Genomic DNA, 23729 nt, shown 5'->3' on the forward strand with positions numbered 1-23729 from the left:
CCACTGGCTCCAGGTCATCTATAAATCCCTTCTACGCAAATCCCCGCCTTATCTTAGCTCATTGGTCACCATAGCAACACCCACCCGTAGTATGCACTCCAGCAGGTATATCTCACTGGTCATCCCCAAAGCCAACACCTCCTTAGGTCGGCAATCCTTTCCAGTTCTCTGCTGCAAATGACTGGAATGAACTGCAAAAATCTCTGAAGCTGGAGACACTTATCTCCTTCACTATCTTTAAGCATCAGTTGTCAGAGCAGCTTACCGATCACTGCACCTGTACACAGCCCATCTGTAATTAGCCCACCCAACTACCTCATCCCCATATTGTTATTTACATTGTTATTTATTTTGCTCATTTGCACCCCAGTATCTCTATTTGCACATCATCTTCTGCACATCTATCACTCCAGTGTTAATACTAAATTATAATTGTAATTACTTTGCACTATGGCCTATTTATTGCCTTACCTCCATAACTTACTACATTTGCACACACTTTATATAGATTTTCTATTGTGTTATTGACTGTACGTTTTGTTTATTCCATATGTAACTCTGTGTTGTTGTTTTTAATCGCACTGCTTTGCTTTATCTTGGCCAGGTCGCAGTTGTAAATTAGAACTTGTTCTCAACTGGCTTACCTGGTTAAATAAAAGTGAAATAAATAAAATAACTCAGTTCCTCAGAACCCTTAGCAGTAATGACGAGTGGGAGGTAGATTTTTATTCAGAGGTAGGCAGTGAGATCAAGTCTTACTGTTCTTTTTCTAGACCAGGAACAATTAATGACTTATTTAAGAACGTGTTTACTTCAACACGTGCATACTGTATCTGAGAAACTGCTCTCTCGTGTGTGTGTGTGAGAGAGTTCTGTACATGGTGCTGTGTGTGAGTACGTGTGTGTGTGTTAGCTGAGACAGCTGTTAGTCCTAATGCGTGTCAGTCATAGCATTGTATGTGCGCTGATTGAGGCCCTCTCAGGGAGCCAAGTGTTGCGGTAGACTGTTTGTGTGTGTGTGTGTGTACTGTCAGCTGTAGGGAGACGCTTGGCTGCCCTGCGCCCAACAAGATGAATGAGGCCCACACACAGCCTGGCAGGGAGGCCTCCCTGTGAAGGCTCAGTTAGACACACACACACGCACACACACACGCACACAAACGCACACAAACTCATGTCCCCTGGCCCTGGAACTCCCTACAACCACTTTGTCCCGCCACACACACACGTCATGTGGAGCCATGAGTTATGAGCTGCTGAGTGACACCACAGAGGGGCCTTCCCTTAGGGAGCTCCTGTCGCATACACTGACAGCAGGGGGTTAGAAACGCTGCAATCTGTTTCAGAAGGGACAAATATGTGACAAACAAAACGCCTGATATGTTTAACTATAGGGAGTAGCTGTTGGTCATATCACTGCTACCAAATACCAAGCACCTCATTTGGACACATATTGTACCATTGCAGAATGTTTTCATACAGTACTTTAAAATGCCAATTGTAAGCATTGGTTAAATGGCAGAGGATGCTACTAGGTACAATAGTCTCTGGGGGAGTATTTTGGGATGGTTAGCATGGTTGGATTAGATGTTTCTTCACACAGTATCTGTCTCTTGTTCAGAGGGTTGTCTTGTCTGAATTGGCTCCGCAGCGTGACCGAAGAATACAATGGCCTAGCTTTGAAGCCTAGCAGTTAAGAGGGTTGGGCCAGTAACAGAAAGGTCGCTGGTTCAAATCCCCTAGCCGACTAGGAAAACTCTGTCTGTGCCGTTGAGCAAGGCGCTTAACCATAATTGCTTCTGTAAGTCGTTCTGGATAAGAGCGTCTGCTAAATGACAAATGTAAATGTAACAATTTTAATGTTTCTGATAACATGTCCTCTTGACAGAGCAGCACAGTGTAATGTTGCAACAATGGGCCCTATTGGGGAGCGTTAGTGTAAAGGGTTTAATAGATAGCGAAAGAGAGCTTTGGGGAAGGAGTGGCTCATTTGCAGTGTCTTCAGACGCAATTATAGCTAATGCACAGTGACAGAGTATGGTGGCAGTCAAAAGCACAGCATATTCAGCCGCTAAGTCCCCCCTCCTTATAATTGTGGAATAATTGTGTCTGCATCCCAAATGGCAACCTATTTGCTGTGTAGTGCACTATTTTTGACCAGGATCCATATGGCTCTGGTCAACACCAGTGCACTATATAGGGAATAGGGTGCCATTTGGGACACACACAATGTACGTGATCTAACAAGTAGAGTGCAGATGAGAAGTGGCAGCAGACTTGCTTTACCAACGGGATGCCATGTCGCGTTTGTCTCTGTCGCTTCTGTTCCGAGGCGTTTGATCACAGTTAGGCGTCTGTGTGTGTGTGTCTGTGTGTCTGACACAGCGCTTCAGAGGAATATGCCAACATAAATCTGATTCTATAGTCACTGTGAATGTTCGTCTCAGTGCAATTTAAACATAATGTAATGTTGGGGAAAATATAGAGAACAGGTTCTATTCTTTGACAGGCTAGAATCTTCTATTCATATGATATACATAGAAACGGGAGGAAATGTTAGATCATTATGATACTCAAACAATGAAATGACACAGAATTATTGTATTTTATGTACGCCAAATATATCCACAGGATGTTTCCTGAAAAATGCAGTGTACCAGTATTTTATCCCCTGTTATTGTATGATTTATAATGCAAAATCTACAAACACATGAATGATAGCTAAGGATGTAGACCTCAGGAAGATGAAAGATAATGTCCAGGGTTAATAGGTGGACGTCTCTCTTTAGCCTTTAACACAGACTGGCCCAGTCACTGATACCTCTGGACCTTCTCCTTCCCTGCTACCCTCTTCTCCCCTCTTCCTAATGAGCCTTGACCTTGCTTGTCAGTCGGCTCAGGAGCGACGTAACATTTCAGAATACCTCCCAAGTTATAATAGGACTTTAATAACGCTTTTAATTTATTATCTCCTCTCCACTTTACAATCCCTGGTGAGCAAACCTACCCTACAATGTCAAAAAGCATGTTGGACTGGTCAGCTATTTCATACATAGTGTACTACTTTTGACCAGAGCACTTTGAGGCCGGGTCAAAAGTAGTACACTATATAGGGGATAGGGTGTCATTTGGGATGCGGTCTTAAATTTAAACCCGCCCATGAGCGAGCCGCACACCCCCGGTGGTCATATTACGTACAGTTTGACACGGCCCCACATCTTTAATATGGCAGAGTTTAGCCCCATAATTAAACTGTAATATAATGTCAATTTAAATTAAAGATGGCTAGGAGTTAGCCAGTGAGTGAGGCTAAAATGGTGCTGCATGGGGCTCTTCTGCTGCTAATCTTAATCAGAACGAACAGAGCGCCAAATCGAATCCTCCTGGCTCCTTCAGTGGAGAGAGGGAGGGGGGGTTGGAAGAAAAAGATGACAGGGATGTGTGAAATGAATAAGTAATCTTAAATAAGTCCATTAAAGGAATTGTCCTGACCTCAGCAAGGTGTAAGAGCGACGTGGTACATCACGCCTGGCTCCCGCCTGGGAAAAGGTGCTGAGGTGAGCACCTTTGGGCCAACCTCTCCTGACCCTCAGAGACTATGGTGACTTTCAAGACACACTCACACTAGCCCCCCAGGCTAAGCACTGAGCACCTCCTCAGGCTGCTGATGTCAGAACATGCCCTCTACACTGTCACTGCTCCACTAGCTGTGGCTCCAACAACCAACCAGCCAGCCCAGTGCCGGAGGCAGGCGTACCCAGAGACGGCACGCTGAGAGGCAGCCGCAGAGACAGGCAGGGCTGGGGAGAGGAGCTCCGCTCTGGAACTGCCTGATTGTTACTCCCCCGCTGTTAGATTGTTAATAATAATCTTAACCTCCCTCCTCACGGTTTATATCACTCTCATTTATGAATAACTGTGTGACGGCAGGGAGATGACTCTCCCTACAGGCTGAATGACTTCACTTGAGTCACACATAACGAGTCTTAGAAGAAGAGTAACACACCTTTTAAAGCTGAGATCCGCATAAAGTGAAACTGCACCACTGGTCGCCCTAGGCGGATTAGTTATTGTTAGTTATTTTTCAGAGGGAAAAATAAACGGTGTTCGTTGTTTGAAGTAACGTCTTTGATGTTGTAATATCGCAAATGGACGTGGTAGTTTCACCGCTACGAATTCCATCTTTAATAGACTCCATTTTCCTGTTATTTGCCAGCAGTGTTTTGATGTGATAGCTTTGAGATACTTTTTTCTTTGTTTCTGATTTGATACACTACATGGCCAAAAGTATGTGGACAACTGCTTGTCTAACATGTCATTCCAAAAGAGTTGGTCCCCCCTTTGCTGCTGTAACAGCCTCCACTCTTCTGGCTTTCCACTAGATGTTGGAACATTGCTGCGGGGACTTGCTTCCATTCAGCCAAAAGAGCATTAGTGAGGTCGGCACTGATGTTGGGCGATTAGGCCTGGCTCGCAGTCGGTGTTCCAATTCATCCCAAAGGTGTTCGATGGGGTTGAGGTCAGGGCTCTGTGCAGGCCTGGCAAGTTCTTCCACGCTGATCTCAACAAACAATTTCTGTATGGACCTTGCTTTGTGCACGGGGGCATTGTCATGCTGAAACAGGAAAGGGCCTTCCCCAAACTGTTGCCACAAGGTTGGAAGTACAGAATCCTCTAGAATGTGAGTGTATGCTGTAGCGTTAAGACTTCCCTTCACTGGAACTAAGGAGCCTGAACCATGAAAAACAGCCCCAGGCTATTATTCCTCCTCCACCAAACGTTACAGTTGGCACTATGCTTTCGGGCAGGTAGCGTTCTCCTGGCATCCGCCAAACCCAGATTTGTCCTTCCGACTGCCAGATGGTGAAGCGTGATTCATCACTCCAGAGAACGCGTTTCCACTGCTCCAGAGTCCAATGGCGGCAAGGCTTTACACCACTCCAGCCGACGCTTGGCATTGCGCATGGTGATTTTAGGCTTGTGTGCGGCTGCTTGGCCATGGAAACCCATTTCATGAAGCTCCCGAAAAACAGTTATTGTGCTGACGTTGCTTCCAGAGGCAGTTTGGAACTCGGTAGTGAGTGTTGCAACCGAGGACAGACGATTTTTACGCGCTTCAGCACTCTGCAGTCCCGTTCTGTAAGCTTGTGTGGCCTACCGCTTTGCAGCTGAGCCGTTGTTGCTCCTAGACGTTTCCACTTCACAATAACAGCACTTACAGTTGACCGGGGCAGCTCTAGCAGGACTTGTTGGAAAGGTGGCATCTTATGACGGTGCCACGTTGAGTGTTTGTCTATGGAGATTGCATGGCTGTGTGCTCGATACACCTGTCAGCAATGGGTGTGGCTGAAATAGCCGAATCCACTAATTTGAAGGGGTGTCCACATACTTTTTTATATATAGTGTATGTTTGACTAATTTAATGACTATGAAAAATAACTGGTAAAACATATCACAAGCTTCCAACAAAATGTGCCTCTACATTAATAATATAGTATAGCTTCGAGATTTGGTGGCTCTGAGAGAAATTTTAACAATGATCATTCTGTTGATTTTTGTGTGTCTTTCCAGCACGGTGACGTCAGCTGTGTTCACAGTGGGGGACAATGTGGTGTCGGGGAGTGACGATCGCACCGTCAAGGTGTGGGACTTGAAGAACATGAGGTCGCCCATAGCAACCATCCGCACAGACTCTGCTGTTAACAGGTAGGAGAGACATTTAATTGTACGTGAAGAACTTTTTATGTTAATATTTTCCAAAATATGGATGTTTTGTTTTAACTCGAGCACAGTTCAGATTGACAGTTTAGGTGTAGTGGTTGAGTGACAGCTCCACCTGTACATATAGTTATTAATAACATTGTCAATAACACATCAAGTCAAGCTTTATTCCCTGCTCTTGTCTAATTCTCCATACTCTCTGTTTGAACTCCTTCCAGGATAAGTGTCTCAGCCAACCAAAGAATCATCGCTCTCCCACACGACAATCGGCAAGTCAGGCTGTTTGACATGACTGGAGTAAGACTGGCACGACTACCACGCAGCAACAGACAGGTAGGTACTGAGGGAAGAGAGCAGGAGGGAAGGAGGAAAGATTATTTGTCTATCCTTCTGTCATGCAGACAGTCCCTTCCTCAGAGGGAGAGAGGGAGAAAGAATGGGAGCGAGATGAGGAGGAAAGATTCTCCATCTCTTTGTCTGTCACACAGACAGCCCCTTCTGTAGAGGTAGTGGGAGAGAGAGAGAGAGAGAGAGAGAGAGAGGAGGAAAGATTCTCCAATCCATTTCCACACACAGACAGTTGCTTCCTGCAGGCTGAGTGCTGACACTGCCTCGGTGTCTACAGCCATTAACACTGCTGATGTGGAAATGTACTGCTGTGTACCAGGGAGGTCAAAGGGTTGTTGTTGGGGGTTTTAACTTGTGTAGCTGTGTGATACTGTACACAAGTACATTGAAGTCTGTTTGAGCTTTGTTATCCATGTTGTGTGGTCTTTGATATGTGTGTGTGCGTGTGTATTCCAGGGTCATCGGCGCATGGTGTGCTGCTCGGTGTGGAACGAGGAGAACGCGACATGTAACCTGTTCACCTGTGGCTTCGACCGGCAAGCCATCGGATGGAACATTAACATCCCAGCTCTGCTGCAGGAGAAGTGATGCAGGAGAAGTGACACACACACCCTATACACATACCACATACACATTGTATCTGATGTACATTATCTCCATCCACTTTGCATGGACTGTGAGTGTTTTTGTCTGTTTTAATGGAGAGGACAAAGTCTTATTTTAAATCCATCTATATACGTAAAATATATTTGGTTGACTCCAGAAAACACTACTTCTATGGTCTTGTTTACTGCTGATGAACATTAATGGGTGAATGGCAAGCCCTAGTTGATATTGCATGCACTCAAACTCCTATCAATGTATTTGTAAAACTGTCTGAAGAACGATAGGAGAGGCAATACATTTGTACCACTAAAATGTAAAATTAAATGTACCAAACATATCATATGGTGGCCTGTTCTAACCCAGACAGATTATCTTTACACTGAGTGGGTAATCTTGGCTGTTTTCACCCTCTTTGGCCTGCATGATCAAGGGCTAGGAGTTTACTATATTGTACCATCTATAGACCTACTACACATTTTACCTACTGAGTTGTTTCTGAGTCAGTCACATTATACACTGTCCATTGTACAGATTTCTTTTGCCATATTGCTTTTAGGATACATCTGCCTTGTTCTTTCTATACTGTATTGTACTCAATATGACTATTTCAGGGTGTACTGTAGATTTGACAATAGGGAACCTGCAATCATGTTTTTTTGCAAGAAAATGCACTCATGCATGCAGCAGCAATGGGGCTTGTTTAATATCATATTTCATATTTCCTCCATGGGTCACAATGTGCTGATATGTTTACTGGTCACCTGCTTTGATAAATATACTTGACTGATATTTATGTTTGCTGTACATAGATCTCAATGAAAATGATAGATGATCAGCTTGAAGTGTGTAGTCCCCCTGGCCAGTACACTGTTACTGTATTGCATAGGCTAATCTAATGTTGAATATGTGATCATAGCATCCTCCAATAGCAAAGCCACAAAAGAGCGCAAGAAAATGATTTGGTTAATTATTACTATGGTTACACAGGAAATTGGCTGAGGCGCTTCAGGATGAAGTATAGTTTTGAGGATACACATTGCCTTCAGAAAGTATTCACACCCCTTGACTTTTTCCACATTTTGTTACGAAGTGGGAATAAAATGGATTTAATTGTCATTTTTTGTCAATGATCTACACAAAATACTCTGTCAAAGTTTTTTTTTTAATGTATGGAAAATAAACACTAATATTTCTTGATTAGATAACTGTTCAACCCCCTTAGTCAATACATGTTAGAATCATTTTTGCCAGTGATTACAACTGTGAGTCTTTCTGGGTATGTCACATAAGAGCTTTGCACAACTGGATTGTATAATATTTGCCCATTATTCTTTTACAAAAATATTCAAGCTCTGTCAAGTTGGTTGTTGATCATTGCTAGACAGCCATTTTCAAGTCTTGTCATAGATTTTGTCTCCCAGTGTCTGTTGGAAAGCAGACTGAACCAGGTTTTCCTCTAGGATTTTGCCTGTGCTTAGCTCTGTTCCGTTTCTTTTTATTCTTAAAAACTCCCAAGTCCTTGCCGATGACAAGCATACCCATAACATGATGCAGCCACCACCGTGCATGAAAATATGAAGAGTGGTACTCGGTGATGTGTTGGATTTGCCCCAAACATAACGCTTTGTATTCAGGACAAAAAGTTAATTTCTTTGCCACATTTCTTGCAGTTTTACTTTACTGCTTTATTGCAAACAGGATGCATGTTTGGGAATATTTTTGTTCTGTACAGCCTTCCTTCTTTTCACTCTGTCATTTAGTATTGTGGAATAACTACAATGTTGTTGATCCATCCTCAGTTATTTCCTATCACAGTCATTAAACTCTGTAACGGTTTTAAAATCACCATTGGCCTCATGGTGAAATCCCTGATCGGTTTCCTTCCTCTCCGTCAACTGAGTTAGGAAGGCGGCCTCTATCTTTTTAGTGACTGGGTGTATTGATAAACCATCCAAAGTGTAATTAATAACTGCATCATGGTCAAAGGGATATTCAATGTCTGCTTTTTTTGGGGGGGGATCTACCAATAGGTGCCTTTTGCAAACCATTGGAAAACCTCACTGGTCTTTGTGGTTGAATCTGTGCCATAACAAAAGGGTTGAATACTTATTGACTCAAGACATTTCAGCTTTTCATTTTGTATTAATTTGTAAACATTTCTAAAAACAATTCCACTTCGACATTATGGGGTATTGTGTGTAGATCAGTGACACAAAATCCTAATTTAACCAATTTTAAATTCAGGCTGTAAAACAGCAAAATGTGGAAAAAATCAAGGGTTGTGAATACTTTCGGAAGGCACGGTAGCTAGTTGCTGCAATAGCTTTCCCTGGTCAGAAAAGCAGTGTCCCAAGTTGAGTTATGACGATGAGCGTTAACACTGTTATAGTACAACCCATTCTGAGTGAGAACCATTCCTATCAAGTGCTCTTTGTATCGACATAATGTATAACCCACCCACGCCGTTGTGAGTCTGATTGGTCTTCAATACGGTTTGTTTTGATGTTTTGCATGTGATGTACTATAGTTAATCAACTCTGCTCATGGTTGTATGAAATGTCACGAAGTGGCTTTGTTGCTGTGTTGTGTGTCTGTCATGTTCTACTGTACCTGTTTGTCTGTGTGCTGCATTAACATCAACGTTCTACTGCTGTGATTTTTTCACAATAGATAATGGCAAAAAAAAACACTGCCTTTACAATAAGTTATATTTTACACATTCAAGATCAAAGAAAGTTTAACACTTAAGAATGCTGTACAATGTAATTACATATTTGCATTAATCTTTTACCAGCATCTGTCAGAATATCAAATCACATCTGCTAATAAAATAACTTAGGGTTGTGTCCAAAATGGCAACCTATTCAAATCAAATCAAATTTTATTTGCCACATGTGACGAATACAACAGGACCTTACAGTGAAATGCTTACGTACAAGCCCTTAACCAACAATGCAGTTAACACTTCTTTTTTTTAAAATTAAAAAAATAGATGATAAATAGCAAATAATTAAAGAGCAGCAGTAAAATAAAATAACAATAGGGAGGCTATATACAGGGGGTACCGGTACAGAGTCAATGTGCGGGGGCACCGGTTAGTCGAGGTAATATGTACATGTGGGTAGAGTTAAAGTGACTATGCATAAATAATAAACGAGTAGCAGCAGCGTAAAAGAGGGGGTTGGGGTGGGGGGGCAATGCAAAAGGTCCGGGTAGCCATGATTAGCTGTTCAGGAGTCTTATGGCTTGGGGGTAGAAGCTGTTAAGAAGCCATTTGGACCTAGACTTGGCACTCCGATACTGCTTGCCGTGCGGTAGCAGAGAGAACAGTCTATGACTTGGGTGACTGGAGTCTTTGACAATTTTTAGGGCCTTCTTCTGACACCGCCTGGTATAGCTACAGTACTTTTGATCAGAACCCTATGGGCCCTGGTCAAAAGTAGTGCACTATATAGGGTATAGGGTGCCATTTGGGACATACACTTTATGTTTTTAGCATATACAGTGGGGAAAAAAAGTATTTAGTCAGTCACCAATTGTGCAAGTTCTCCCACTTAAAAAGATGAGAGAGGCCTGTAATTTTCATCATAGGTACACGTCAACTATGACAGACAAAATGAGGAAAAAAAATCCAGAAAATCACATTGTAGGATTTTTAATGAATTTATTTGCAAATTATGGTGGAAAATAAGTATTTGGTCAATAACAAATGTTTCTCAATACTTTGTTATAAACCCTTTGACACAGGTCAAACGTTTTCTGTAAGTCTTCACAAGGTTTTCACACACTGTTGCTGGTATTTTGGCCCATTCCTCCATGCAGATCTCCTCTAGAGCAGTGATGTTTTGGGGCTGTCGCTGGGCAACACAGACTTTCAACTCCCTCCAAAGATTTTCTATGGGGTTGAGATCTGGAGACTGGCTAGGCCACTCCAGGACCTTGAAATGCTTCATACGAAGCCACTCCTTCATTGCCCGGGCGGTGTGTTTGGGATCATTGTCATGCTAAAAGACCCAGCCACGTTTCATCTTCAATGCCCTTGCTGATGGAAGGAGGTTTTCACTCAAAATCTCACGATACATGGCCCCATTCATTCTTTCCTTTACACGGATCAGTCGTCCTGGTCCCTTTGCAGAAAAACAGCCCCAAAGCATGATGTTTACACCCCAATGCTTCACAGTAGGTATGGTGTTCTTTGGATGCAACTCAGCATTCTTTGTCCTCCAAACACGATGAGTTTAGTTTTTACCAAAAAGTTCTATTTTGGTTTCATCTGACCATATGACATTCTCCCAATCCTCTTCTGGATCATCCAAATGCACTCTAGCAAACTTCAGACGGGCCTGGACATGTACTGGCTTAAGCAGGGGGACACGTCTGGCACTGCAGGATTTGAGTCCCTGGCGGCGTAGTGTGTTACTGATGGTAGGCTTTGTTACTTTGGTCCCAGCTCTCTGCAGGTCATTCACTAGGTCCCCCCGTGTGGTTCTGGGATTTTTGCTCACCGTTCTTGTGATCATTTTGACCCCACGGGGTGAGATCTTGCGTGGAGCCCCAGATCGAGGGAGATTATCAGTGGTCTTGTATGTCTTCCATTTTCTAATAATTGCTTCCACAGTTGATTTCTTCAAACCAAGCTGCTTACCTATTGCAGATTCAGTCTTCCCAGCCTGGTGCAGGTCTACAATTTAGTTTCTGGTGTCCTTTGACAGCTCTTTGGTCTTGGCCATAGTGCCGTTTGGAGTGTGACTGTTTGAGGTTGTGGACAGGTGTCTTTTATACTGATAACAAGTTCAAACAGGTGCCATTAATACAGGTAACATAGGAGCCTCTTAAAGAAGAAGTTACAGGTCTGTGAGAGCCAGAAATCTTGCTTGTTTGTAGGTGACCAAATACTTATTTTCCATCATAATTTGCTAATAAATTCATAAAAAATCCTACAATGTGATTTTCTGGATTTTTTTCTCTCAATTTGTCTGTAATAGTTGACGTGTACCTATGATGAAAATTACAGGCCTCTCTCATCTTTTAAGGTGGGAGAACTTGCACAATTGGTGGCTGACTAAATACTTTTTTCCCCCACTGTAGCTCAGATTCTTTCACCGTTGTACTTTTTATTTTATTCAGGGAGTTTGTACGTCACTTTCACTGTATCAGAATCATCTTTAATCTTCAAAGAGGAAGGGCTGGACAGAGAACCCTCATGTATGAATTATAACGAAGGGGAAAAAGGAATATGATTTTTGATATTTTGAACTGTGGTATGAGATTAACAAAGTCCTGGGAGATAGGCAAGGCATAGCGGCTTCATTGTAAGAAAATATATTCACCCTAAACCTCATTCTTTTATTATACTTTTTGCACACTGTATTATAATTTTAGGGATAGATGTATTCTCTGCACAGATGCTTGTCAAAATCCAATTAAAGGTATGATTCCTTTTCCATTCGTTGAAATGTTTTTTATTTTCATTATGAATCTATTTAACTGAATAGTTTAATAATCATAACTCATATAATTTATTTTACATCATATATTGAATGCTAAATTAATTTGAAAGTTAATTGAATTCATTAAAATGATATAACTCGGATAATAATAATAATAATAGAATGAGTGAACATGTTGAGTGCCACTAGTTATAATACTTAGTGTGTTATAACAACACTAACTGATATTGTGCTCAAGATCAAAATATGTTTAAAATTACAGAAGTAGTTTTCCTTCCTCCGTAATGTCTCTATCACTAACTGACTGTGTTATCTACTGCGTACGGCCAACATTCTTTATGATGTGGCTAGTCCTTTACAGTCCACAATGTTAGGTGGACTCAACTTGATTCCTTACCTTTCTAAAGCAGAAAAATATACCAAACTTACAGAATATGTTAGCCTTTGTGTGTTTTACATATCAATGTGTGCACTTGTCAAGCAAGCCAATAAAACAACATGTAGACTAAGTCAAACACTTTTCTGATCTGGTTAACGATTGGTTTAAAAGAAGAGAATACAATCAGTTTTACTGAGACCGGAAGGAAATCTCATCCAAGTAAAGTAAATAGAAATTGAGACCGTAATAAGACTGGTCTCGAAGTAAAGTCAATACAAATAGACCGTAATAATGCTTGGTCTACGTCCCAAATGGCACCATATTCCCTATATAGTGCATAGGGCTCTGGTCAAAAGTAGTGCACTATATACAGTGGGGAGAACAAGTATTTGATACACTGCCGATTTTGCAGGTTTTCCTACTTACAAAGCATGTAGAGGTCTGTAATGTTTATCATAGTTACACTTCAACTGTGAGAGACGGAATCTAAAACAAAAATCCAGAAAATCACATTGTATGATTTTTAAGTAATTAATTTGCATTTTATAGCATGTCATAAGTATTTGATCACCTACCAACCAGTAAGAATTCCGGCTCTCACAGACCTGTTAGTTTTTCTTTAAGAAGCCCTCCTGTTCTCCACTCATTACCTGTATTAACTCCACCTGTTTGAACTCGTTACCTGTATAAAAGACACCTGTCCACACACTCAATCAAACAGACTCCAACCTCTCCACAATGGCCAAGACCAGAGAGCTGTGTAAGGACATCAGGGATAAAATTGTAGACCTGCACAAGGCTGGGATGGGCTACAGGACAATAGGCAAGCAGCTTGGTGAGAAGGCAACAACTGTTGGCGCAATTATTAGAAAATGGAAGAAGTTCAAGATGACGGTCAATCACCCTCGGTCTGGGGCTCCATGCAAGATCTCACCTCGTTGGGCATCAATGATCATAAGGAAGGTGAGGGATCAGCCCAGAACTACACGGCAGGACCTGGTCAATGACCTGAAGAGAGCTGGGACCACAGTCTCAAAGAAAACCATTAGTAACATACTACGCCGTCATGGATTAAAATCCTGCAGCGCACGCAAGGTCCCCCTGCTCAAGCCAGCGCATGTCCAGGCCCGTCTGAAGTTTGCCAATGACCATCTGGATGATCCAGAGGAGGAATGGGAGAAGGTCATGTGGTCTGATGAGACAAAAATAGAGCTTTTTGGTCTAAACTCCACTCGCCGTGTTTGGAGGAAGAAGAAGGATGAGTACAACCCCAAGAACACCATCCCAACCGTGAAGCATGGAGGTGGAAACATCATTCTTTGGGGATGCTTTTCTGCAAAGGGGACAGGACGACTGCATCATATTGAGGGGAGGATGGATGGGGCCATGTATCGTGAGATCTTGGCCAACAACCTCCTTCCATCAGTAAGAGCATTGAAGATGGGTCGTGTCTGGGTCTTCCAGCATGACAACGACCCAAAACACACAGCCAGGGCAACTAAGGAGTGGCTCCGTAAGAAGCATCTCAAGGTCCTGGAGTGGCCTAGCCAGTCTCCAGACCTGAACCCAATAGAACATCTTTGGAGGGAGCTGAAAGTCCCGAAACCTGAAGGATCTGGAGAAGGTCTGTATGGAGGAGTGGGCCAAAATCCCTGCTGCAGTGTGTGCAAACCTGGTCAAGACCTACAGGAAACGTATGATCTCTGTAATTGCAAACAAAGGTTTCTGTACCAAATATTAAGTTCTGCTTTTCTGATGTATCAAATACTTATGTCATGCAATAAAATGCTAATTAATTGCTTAAAAATCATACAATGTGATTTTCTGGATTTTTGTTTTAGATTCCGTCTCTCACAGTTGAAGTGTACCTATGATAAAAATTACAGACCTCTACATGCTTTGTAAGTAGGAAAACCTGCAAAATCGGCAGTGTATCAAATACTTGTTCTCCCCACTGTAGGTCCATCCCAATAGGAGGCACCCTTGGTGGCAGCCTCCAAGTAAAGTCAAGTAAATACAAATGGACAGTAATAAATGTTGGTGGCGGCCAGGTAAGTAGATTTCACAGAGCACCTGGCTGCCTCCAAAATGGCACCCTATTACCTTTATGTGTGGCAATGAGGAGGACGTGAGCCAAGTCTAATTAACAAGCAGGTGTGGAGGAGAGGAGGTGATGATGCATGATGGTCTGGAGATCAATACGGAGGGGAGACTGGCTCTGTCTGTAAACCCCAACAAGCTCTCTCGCTCTCTCCCTCTGTTTCTATCAATCTATCTCTCTCTCGCTCTCTCTTGCTTTCTTGTCTCTGTCTGTCGCTCCTTTCCCACTGTCCTCTCTGTAAAGCCCCTCTGACTGGGGGTGGTAAGCGGTCTGTGATGGAAAGGTCAGGGGTTAGTCACATAGATAAGGGTCGCTTGTCATCCCTCAGTGGGAATGATGTGTCTTATAACACATTTGGATTGGTTGACAGTTGACACGATCAAGGTTAGATTTCTGTTTAAACTTTATCAGACAAGACCTAACAGCATTCTATTGATGTCTCCTTTCTTGTTAAATCCATAATTGGATGACCTTACTTCAGGCAATTCAACATCTCCTCCAGTAATGTAGGACGTTAATGTGTAATTACAAATAGCAGCATTTTATTTTTGTGTTTGAACAAGTTGGGAAAATCCCTGGTCTTGGTATTAAGCTCATACAGTACAGTAGATTTCATTCATTACTTCTGAACAGAGTGGTATCCAGAGAACAGCCCTATCTCCCGACCATGTCTATTAGATTACAGTTAGATGACCAAGCACCAGGGCCAGGCCGTGGAGTAAATAGTCAATTATGATGTTTGTTGTAGTGCGTACAGTCACGAGACATACCTGCCCTGAGGGGAAGAGAGAGAGAGAGACACACACACACACAACTCTCCCTTCTCATAGCTCATTTGATGGCTCCCCACCCAGTTTGACACCTGCCACTGAGACAGGATGATTACCATTTCCAATGTATTTCCTTGGGGAAGGGAAGAGTCTCTAATATTTGTGCGTGGAGGTGATTCATCTGTGGAGAAAGACGGTCATGAAAACAGGGTTTATTTCACTTCATAGGGGAAAGGGCCACATAATGTAGGTTATTGCCTGTCACCTACAGAAACATTTTATTTTAGGTTGATAAGTTATGTGGTGCACATGTTACACAGTTTTCTCTTCCCACAGACAAAGCTAATGAGTATCCTAGAAACTAAATATTGCACAGTAACCTATATCATCACAAATAACCAAGACGGAGATAAAATGACCAGATTTTCTGATTTTATTCACATGTACAAACATTCACTTTCAAGGTATTACTGAATCGCAATTTACAACCTTAGCAGCATGTATTCATATAACTTCAATTTACATCTTTTATATGAATTATCAATTTACATATTTTATCTGAATTAGACATCTCTTCACTATCATCTTCCCATATTGTATTTTTTAATTGTTTAAAATTTTTACAAATATACACTCATTTAATACAACATTACCATTCAGTCATGCCATACTGTTAATATCTCTCAAAATAAACAACGGTTTTCAACGAGGAATCAGTTTGTTATATTTGCCAGAAACCACAAAACTACACCACATTACCAAAAGTATGTGCACACCTGCTCGTCGAACATCTAATTCCAAAATCATGGGCATTAATATGTAGTTGGTTCCCCCTTTGCTGCTACAACAGCCTCCACTCTTCTGAGAAGGCTTTCAACTAGATGTTGGAACATTGCTGCGGGGACTTGCTTCCATTCAGCCACAAGAGCATTAGTGAGGTCGGGCGCTGTTGTTGGGCAATTAGGCCTGGCTCACAGTCGGCGTTCCAATTCATCCCAAAGGTGTTCAATGGGGTTGAGGTCAGGGCTCTGTGCAGGCCAGTCAAGTTCTTTCACACCAAATTCTACAAACCATTTCTGTATGGACCTCGTTTTTGCACGGGGGCATTGTCATGCTGAAACAGGAAAGGGCCTTCCCCAAACTGTTGCCACAAAGTTGGAAGCACAGAATCGTCTAAAATGTCATTGTATGCTGTAGCATTAAGATGTTTCCACTTCACAATAACAGCACTTACAGTTGACCCGGAGCAGCTCGAGCAGGCCAGAAATTTGACGAACTGACTTGTTGGAAAGGTGGCATCCTATAACGGTGCCACGTTGGAAGTCACTGAGCTCTTCAGTAAGGCCATTCTATTGCCAATGTTTGTCTATGGAGATTGCATGTGTGCTGTGCTCGATTTTATACACCTGTCAGCAACAGGTGTGGCTGAAATAGCCAAATCCACTAATTTGAAGGGGTGTCCACATACTTTTGTATATATAGTGTATGTTTGACTAATTGAATGACTATGAAAAATAACTGGTAAAACATATCACAAGCTTCCAACAAAATGTGCCTCTACATTAATAATAGAGTGAATGAGAAAATAAAAGAGAAATATGTACAAGATGAACTTTCAGAGGGAAAACTAGTTTGATTATTCTTGACAACACATGTATGTGTATGAAGATGACAAAAGAGTTTGAATTTATTCATGGTTTATTATCACTCCACATAATATCCTATGTGTACCAGGGTTGGGGTCAATTCCATTTCAATTCAGTCAATACTTTTAAATGGAATTGACCCCAACCCTGACATGCACTGTATTTATGTATGTATGACATGCATCTAGTGATCTGTGATTGGGGTAATACTAGCCTTGACAAACGCACAGGGTGGGTTCCCTTTATAAAAGAGAACAACCTTCACTGGATCTCTACTCAACTAATGGGGACAGGGAGGATATTTATAACAACTTAAAGACCTACTCCAGCTATTTTGGAACTTTTCCAATTGAAAAACGATATCCCACTTTGATGATGATAATGATGATCCACGTTCTTGTCCGGTGGAACAGTATATCAAATAAATATATGTGACAGTGTTTCCTACAGTCTACCTGCCCAATGGACCTTACACACTACCAAAATGGGATCTGAGGCAGAGGAGAGTGATGGACAAGTAACAACACTGACACATAATAACTATGACCACTAGGTGACACTGTTACTGTGTTTAATATAATAGCCTAGACTGTTCTCTTCGTGACCTCCAAGGAAAGTGTCATAGTAAGGTGGGAGGATTTAAACAACATGATGATAATGTATGCATATAACTTTATCTTATTCCTACATTCAAACATCACACACGTAAAAAGAAAACATTGACCTAATGATTTGAAATTATTTTACAATACTTGAAATATTAAAATAAAGCATATTGTCAAGATTAAACAGGGGGTGAAATCATACATTTGAAATTAACAAAAACATAAACGATGGTGCCAACGTGGACAAACATGGCCAGGGTTGAGAAGTCAGTGTTTTACGGATGACATTTGATAGTGTGTAGTGTGTTCTAGAATTCTGAACCATTACAGACTGGCTTGGGGAGTTAGTGAGGATGTGAAACAAAGAAGAGATAGGTCCCTCGCTACCACCAAGTACCTGGGCTATAGAGTAGGGCCCATTGAGAGTTAATGACTCCGCAACTAAAGACCAAAATGCATTTTGTTAAGGAGGGTTGTATTTATAGTTTTTCTCCCATTGACGACTGAATGTCAGTCTATTCTGTGCCCTTCCCATCATTGCAGGTAATCGCTCCACAACCAAACCACTATAGCAGGTCAGTCACAACCCGGTCACAACCCTTTTACACCAGCTCAAAGTGAGCGCAGCTAACAAGTCAGGCTCATGACTGCTCTATTGTGTGTTAATCAACCCCCCTTTATAATCAACCCGTCTGTGGTAAAAAAAAAAGTTACAGCGAGAGACCTCAAAGAATGATTACAAAGGTAAAAAGGTGAAATCAACTCAGAGCGTTAATGACAAGTATTAAAGAAGCTATGGCTGTGGTGTTCTATCTGAAAGGGGAACCCCAGTGTGGGCTAATAGCAGCAGTTATGTTGCTATCACCTCCATTCACCTCTATTCCCTTTGTGCCACTAAGAGCAGATGGAATTAACCTGTCGTGGCCACGTCAAAACCTCTAGCTCCTTGACTTGTGTTAGAGTCAGAAGCGAGCGGAGAGAGGAGGTGAGAGAGAGAGTGGAGAGAGGAGGAGAGAATGAGATCACTGAAAGAGAGGGGGTTGAAGATGGGAGAGAGGAACAGAGGGATAGAAAGGGGGCGAAAGATGAAGAGAGAGAAAAACAGAGGAGATGGAGAGACAAAGAGAAAAGGGAGAGAGATAGGTGAGATATACACTACCGGTCAAAAGTTTTAGAACACCTACTCATTCAAGGGTTTTTCTTAATTTTTTACTATTTTCTACATTGTAGAATAATAGTGAAGACATTAAAACTCTGAAATAACACATATGGAATCATGTAGTAACCAAAAAAGTGTTAAACAAATCAAAATATATTGTATATTTGAGATTCTTCAAATAGCCACCCTTTGCCTTGATGACAGCTTTGCACACTCTTGGCATTCTCTCAACCAGCTTCACCTGGAATGCTTTTCCAACAGTCTTAAATGAGTTCCCACATATGCTGAGCACTTGTTGGCTGCTTTTCCTTCACTCTGCGGTCCGACTCATCCAAAACCATCTCAATTTGGTTGAGGTCGGGGGATTGTGGAGGCCAGGTCATCTGACGCAGCACTCCATCACTCTCCTTCTTGGTAAAATAGCCCTTACACAGCCTGGAGGTGTGTTGGGTCATTGTCCTGTTGAAAAACAAATTATAGTCCCACTAAGCCCAAACCAGATGTGATGGCATATCGATGCAGAATGCTGTGGTAGCCATGCTGGTTAAGTGTGCCTTGAATTCTAAATAAATCACAGACAGTGTCACCAGCAAAGCACCCCCACACCATAACACCTCCTCCTCCATGCTTTACGGTGGGAAATACACATGCAGAGATAATCCGTTCACCCACACAAAGACTCGGCGGTTGGAACCAAAAATCCCCAATTTGGACTCCAGACCAAAGGACACATTTCCACCGGTCTAATTTCCATTGCTCGTGTTTCTTGGCCCAAGCAAGTCTCTTCTTCTTATTGGTGTCCTTTAGTAGTGGTTTCTTTGCAGCAATTCGACCATGAAGGCCTGATTCACACAGTCTCCTCTGAACAGTTGATGTTGAGATGTGTCTGTTACTTGAACTCTGTGAAGCATTTATTTGGGCTGCAATTTCTGAGGCTGGTAACTCTGGGTCTTCCTTTCCTGTGCCGGTCCTCATGAGAGCCAGTTTCATCATAGCGCTTGATGGTTTTTGCGACTGCACTTAAAGAAACGTTTAAAGTTCTTGAAATGTTCCGTATTGACTGACCTTCATGTCTTAAAGTAATGATGGACTGTTGTTTCTCTTTGCTTATTTGAGCTGTTCTTGTCATAATATGGACTTGGTCTTTTACCAAATAGGACTATCTTCTGTATACCCCCCTACCTTGTCACAACACAACTGATTGGCTCAAACGCATTAAGAAGGAAATAAATTCCACAAATTAACTTTTAAGAAGGCACACCTGTTAATTGAAATGCATTCCAGGTGACTACCTCACGAAGTTGGTTGAGAGAATGCCAAGAGTGTGCAAAGCTGTCATCAAAGCAAAGGGTGGCTATTTGAAGAATCTCAAATATAAAATATATTTTTTTTTGGTTACTACATGATTCCATATGTGTTATTCCATAGTTTTGATGTCTTCACTATTATTCTACAATGTAGAAAATAGTACAAATAAAGAAAAACCCTTGAATGAGTAGGTGTTCTAAAACTTTTGACCGGGAGCGTATGTGAACGAGGCCTGTGTGCAAGGGTGTCTCTTTGTGTGTGTGTCCTTGCGTGTGTGTGTGTGTGTAACGGTGAGTTGTCTATCTGGTTCTCTGTGGTCCTTTTCTCTTTCTCCATCACTCTGTCCATCACACGTCACAATGACAGGCTCTGTAATTGGCTGGCCCTGTCCCCCGTCCCCGCTGGAGCTCTGCAGGCACACCGCCGCTCCCAATTGGCTGATGACAAGATAGCGGCTGGCTTTCACATTGACCAAGGTTACCCTGCCTTCTTTCCTGCCTTCTCCCTGGCTCTGACATGACAACCAGGGAACGGCGGGATATTGAAGGAGAGGTCCGATCAAACCCACTTTCTTTCTTTCATTCCCATTTTTTTTTTTTTTTGGTGGTGGGACTTGAACGACCGACATCAAAGGTGGCTTTTGCCGAGGAGGAGATGGAGGCTTGTAGAGCAAACCAAAGTCAGCGGACAACAATAAAGCCAACTGCCACATGCTCCTTCTACAGACACGCACACAAACGGAAGGATGAACACGGACACGCACACCACAGGAAGCTGGTGTGCGTGTGCATAATAATGGCTGGAATGAATTGAAATGTGTCTTAGTCCTGTAGCAGGAAGCTCTCCTGCTCTGGAGGTTTCTTCATCCAGGTTCCCAGGCCTGTCTCCAGTAGCGATCTGAACCACTGCTGTTTGGCAGTCTGGTAAGAGCCGGCAGCCATCTTGGCCTCACAGTACATCAGTGGCTGGTCCACGGGCCCGGAAGCATGGATACTCAACTGGAGAGAGAAGGAAGAGTGAGAAAAGGATGGGGTAGAGGGTTAGGGTAAGAGAGATAGAGAGCAAAACAAAACTAATGAGCCGGCACAAACGGGGAACTTCAACAGCTGTGTAATCTCCCCATTTAAATTTCACAAGCAATTGAACATTCTCTGTGCTTTTGTGCATTTCCTTTGTTGCACAGGCAGAAAGAGAAGAGCAGCAGCCGCTAGGCGAGGCGAGAGAGGGGACGTAGGCACAGTCAGTCACAAGTTTCTTTGGAGATTACTGTGTCTGCTGTTGCATGCCTTACTGCGTGCAGGGACCAATTTCCAAGGGCGGCGCTCCTCAAGTGCTTCTCCAAATAATTATGGTTTTATAATCATTATAATTTAACTGCCACCATTTGGGTTTTGCAGGCATTTACACACATTTTCATAATGAAAATTAAACTGAGCTTTGTGTTTGTTCTAAAATAATAGGCTGCTATTGTGTAAAGAGGGGGTAAGCTGCTGTAGAGTACTGTGGCAGCTGTTGCTGGACACAGAGAGATGTCAAGTGGTTCCACACTACTCACCAGAAGCTTGGTTAGTCGTTATTAAAGGCATGGTATGACATTTTGTTATGCCATGTACAGATATACTTCCTTCATTTGACCAGTTTCTCACAGCAGAAAAATTATCCTGCAGCAACATGACATGTGAATTATTATATGGTTTATAATACATTTTAGGGGTTGATACTCCCGCGTGGCGCAGCGGACTAAGGCACTGCATCTCAGTGCTAGAGGCGTCACTACAGACCCTGGTTCGATTCCAGGCTGTATCACAATCCGGCCGTGATTGGGAGTCCCATAGGGCGGCGCACAATTGGCCCAGCGTTGTCCGCATTTGGCCGGGGTAGGCCGTCATTGTAAATAATAATTTGTTCTTAATTGACTTGCCTAGTTAAATAAAGGAAAAATAAAACATAAATTTTTCGTTAGGGAAAATCAAGGCTGACATTTTAAAGTGGAAATTACTCCTTAGAAGCCTTTTAAACTTTAGAAACCTTTTTAAACCTAGAAAATTCTCTGCAACAACAGAGTGATCAAATTAAGATAGAACATCTGTATTCATTATGATACAGTGCATAGTGTCTGTGTATTTCTGTCTGCAGTACTCACCTTGCGGTACAGCCTTGCCCAGCGGGTGAACAGAGCATGCTTGCAGAGCCTTGATGGCGTCCCAGAGTCCCTCTTCCGTCCCGTAGCCGTGTTGACCACCTCCAGCTGACCGTCCCCACAAGTCCAGTTCACACTGACACACAGAGACTTCCCCGGCTGACGACACTCACCGCTGACACTCAGACCTGCAGGGACGCACAGGAAAAAGGTAATTTGTCTTATTAAAATGTGTGTGATTAGGGCCTCCTGAGTGGTGCAGCAGTCTAAGGCTTCACTACAGACCCGGGTTCGATCCCAGGCTGTGTCACAGCCAGCTGTGACCGGGAGACCCATGAGGCGGCATACAATTGGCCCAGCGTCGTCCGGGTTAGGGGAGGGTTTGGCCAGCTGGGATTTCCTTGTCCCATCGCGCTCTAGTGACTCCTTGTGGCTGACTTCGGTCGCCAGCTGGGCGGTGTTTCCTCCGACACATTGGTGCGGCTGGGTTCCGGGTTAAGCCAGCAGTGTGTCAAGAAGCAATGCGGCTTGGAAGGGTCTTGTTTCGGAGGACACATAGCTTTCGACCTTCGCCTCTCCCGAGTCTGTAGGGGAGTTGCAGCAATGGGACAAGACTGTAACTACCAATTGGATATCATGTTAAAAAAAATTTTGAAAATTGGTGTGTGATTGCTTAAGCTTTTAGTCATATTAGACACAGGGTAATCCCGGTTAACCCAGAACTAAAGACTCAAGTAATTGGTCAGATGCTCGATTAAAGGTAGACTCAGCGAAATGACGTTGCCACGAGCAGCACCACAGATATTGATAGATGAGTGAGATGCAACACTTCGCTCTCACACAGTCACAAACAGTATCTGTGCATGTGCACAGTATTGCTTCACACTGTGTACAGCATGGTAAACTGACCCACTATGCTGTTTACTTTTTGCATCTACGTCACATCGCTGAGTCTACCTTTAAGTTCTGGGTCCATACATATTGAGAAGAGATCGGAACCAGAAAGAAGAGCTCCACCCTCTCTCTTTGCAAGTTACCGGCAAGTCTATGGGCCAAATGTCCCCTCCCCTTCTGAAATTCAAAAGATGCTAACACCTGCGACATTATGATTTGTCCAAATAACCAGTGACGAAAACCCCCAAGCACTGGAACTAATGCTGCTCCTTATCTCATGCATCCAGGTGTATCATGACAGATCTACGCTACCGTTTATGTTTATGTAGTCTGTCCACGAGAGATTAGACACATGGGGACAGGGAACCGTCTTGTTGGAGACTGCTGTCTCAATTGAACTAAATAGTGCCCAAATGGAAATATTTGCTACACTTTTGCACTAATGCAACATTTGAAGAATAAAAAACAGCTGAAACATGAAATTACTGTATCTTTGTTTCACCTGAACCTGAACTTTATACCTTTGATTTGCTTTTCATTTTAACTTTTTTGTGGTTAACTCCCTCTAGCAAAAAACAGATGCAACGTTTGCAGTGATGCAA

At 42.6% G+C, this 23729-nt stretch overlaps 2 protein-coding genes across 4 annotated transcripts in view; one reads left to right on the forward strand and one right to left on the reverse strand.

Annotated features, from left to right (window-relative positions):
* The window catches only part of LOC311109426 (WD repeat-containing protein 37-like), a 30476-nt gene extending 21955 nt beyond the window's left edge, over positions 1-8521 (forward strand). For all 3 annotated transcript variants that reach the window (XM_084152311.1, XM_084152313.1, XM_084152312.1), the window contains 3 exons: positions 5572-5706; positions 5940-6054; positions 6526-8521. In XM_084152311.1, the coding sequence (XP_084008437.1) occupies positions 5572-5706; positions 5940-6054; positions 6526-6657 (382 nt within the window). In that variant the 3' untranslated portion in view covers positions 6658-8521. The remainder of the gene's footprint in view (positions 1-5571; positions 5707-5939; positions 6055-6525) is intronic.
* Positions 8522-20914: 12393 nt separating this feature from the next.
* Positions 20915-23729, reverse strand: part of adarb2 (adenosine deaminase RNA specific B2 (inactive)) — a gene marked incomplete at both ends in the record, with an annotated part of 213707 nt that continues 210892 nt past the window's right edge. Inside the window, 2 exons of the mRNA XM_084152155.1 lie at positions 20915-21091; positions 22237-22421. Of these exons, the coding sequence (XP_084008281.1) occupies positions 20915-21091; positions 22237-22421 (362 nt within the window). The remainder of the gene's footprint in view (positions 21092-22236; positions 22422-23729) is intronic.

Source organism: Coregonus lavaretus (assembly GCF_964263955.1).
Source record: "Coregonus lavaretus genome assembly, chromosome: 34".
Lineage (NCBI taxonomy): Eukaryota > Metazoa > Chordata > Actinopteri > Salmoniformes > Salmonidae > Coregonus > Coregonus lavaretus.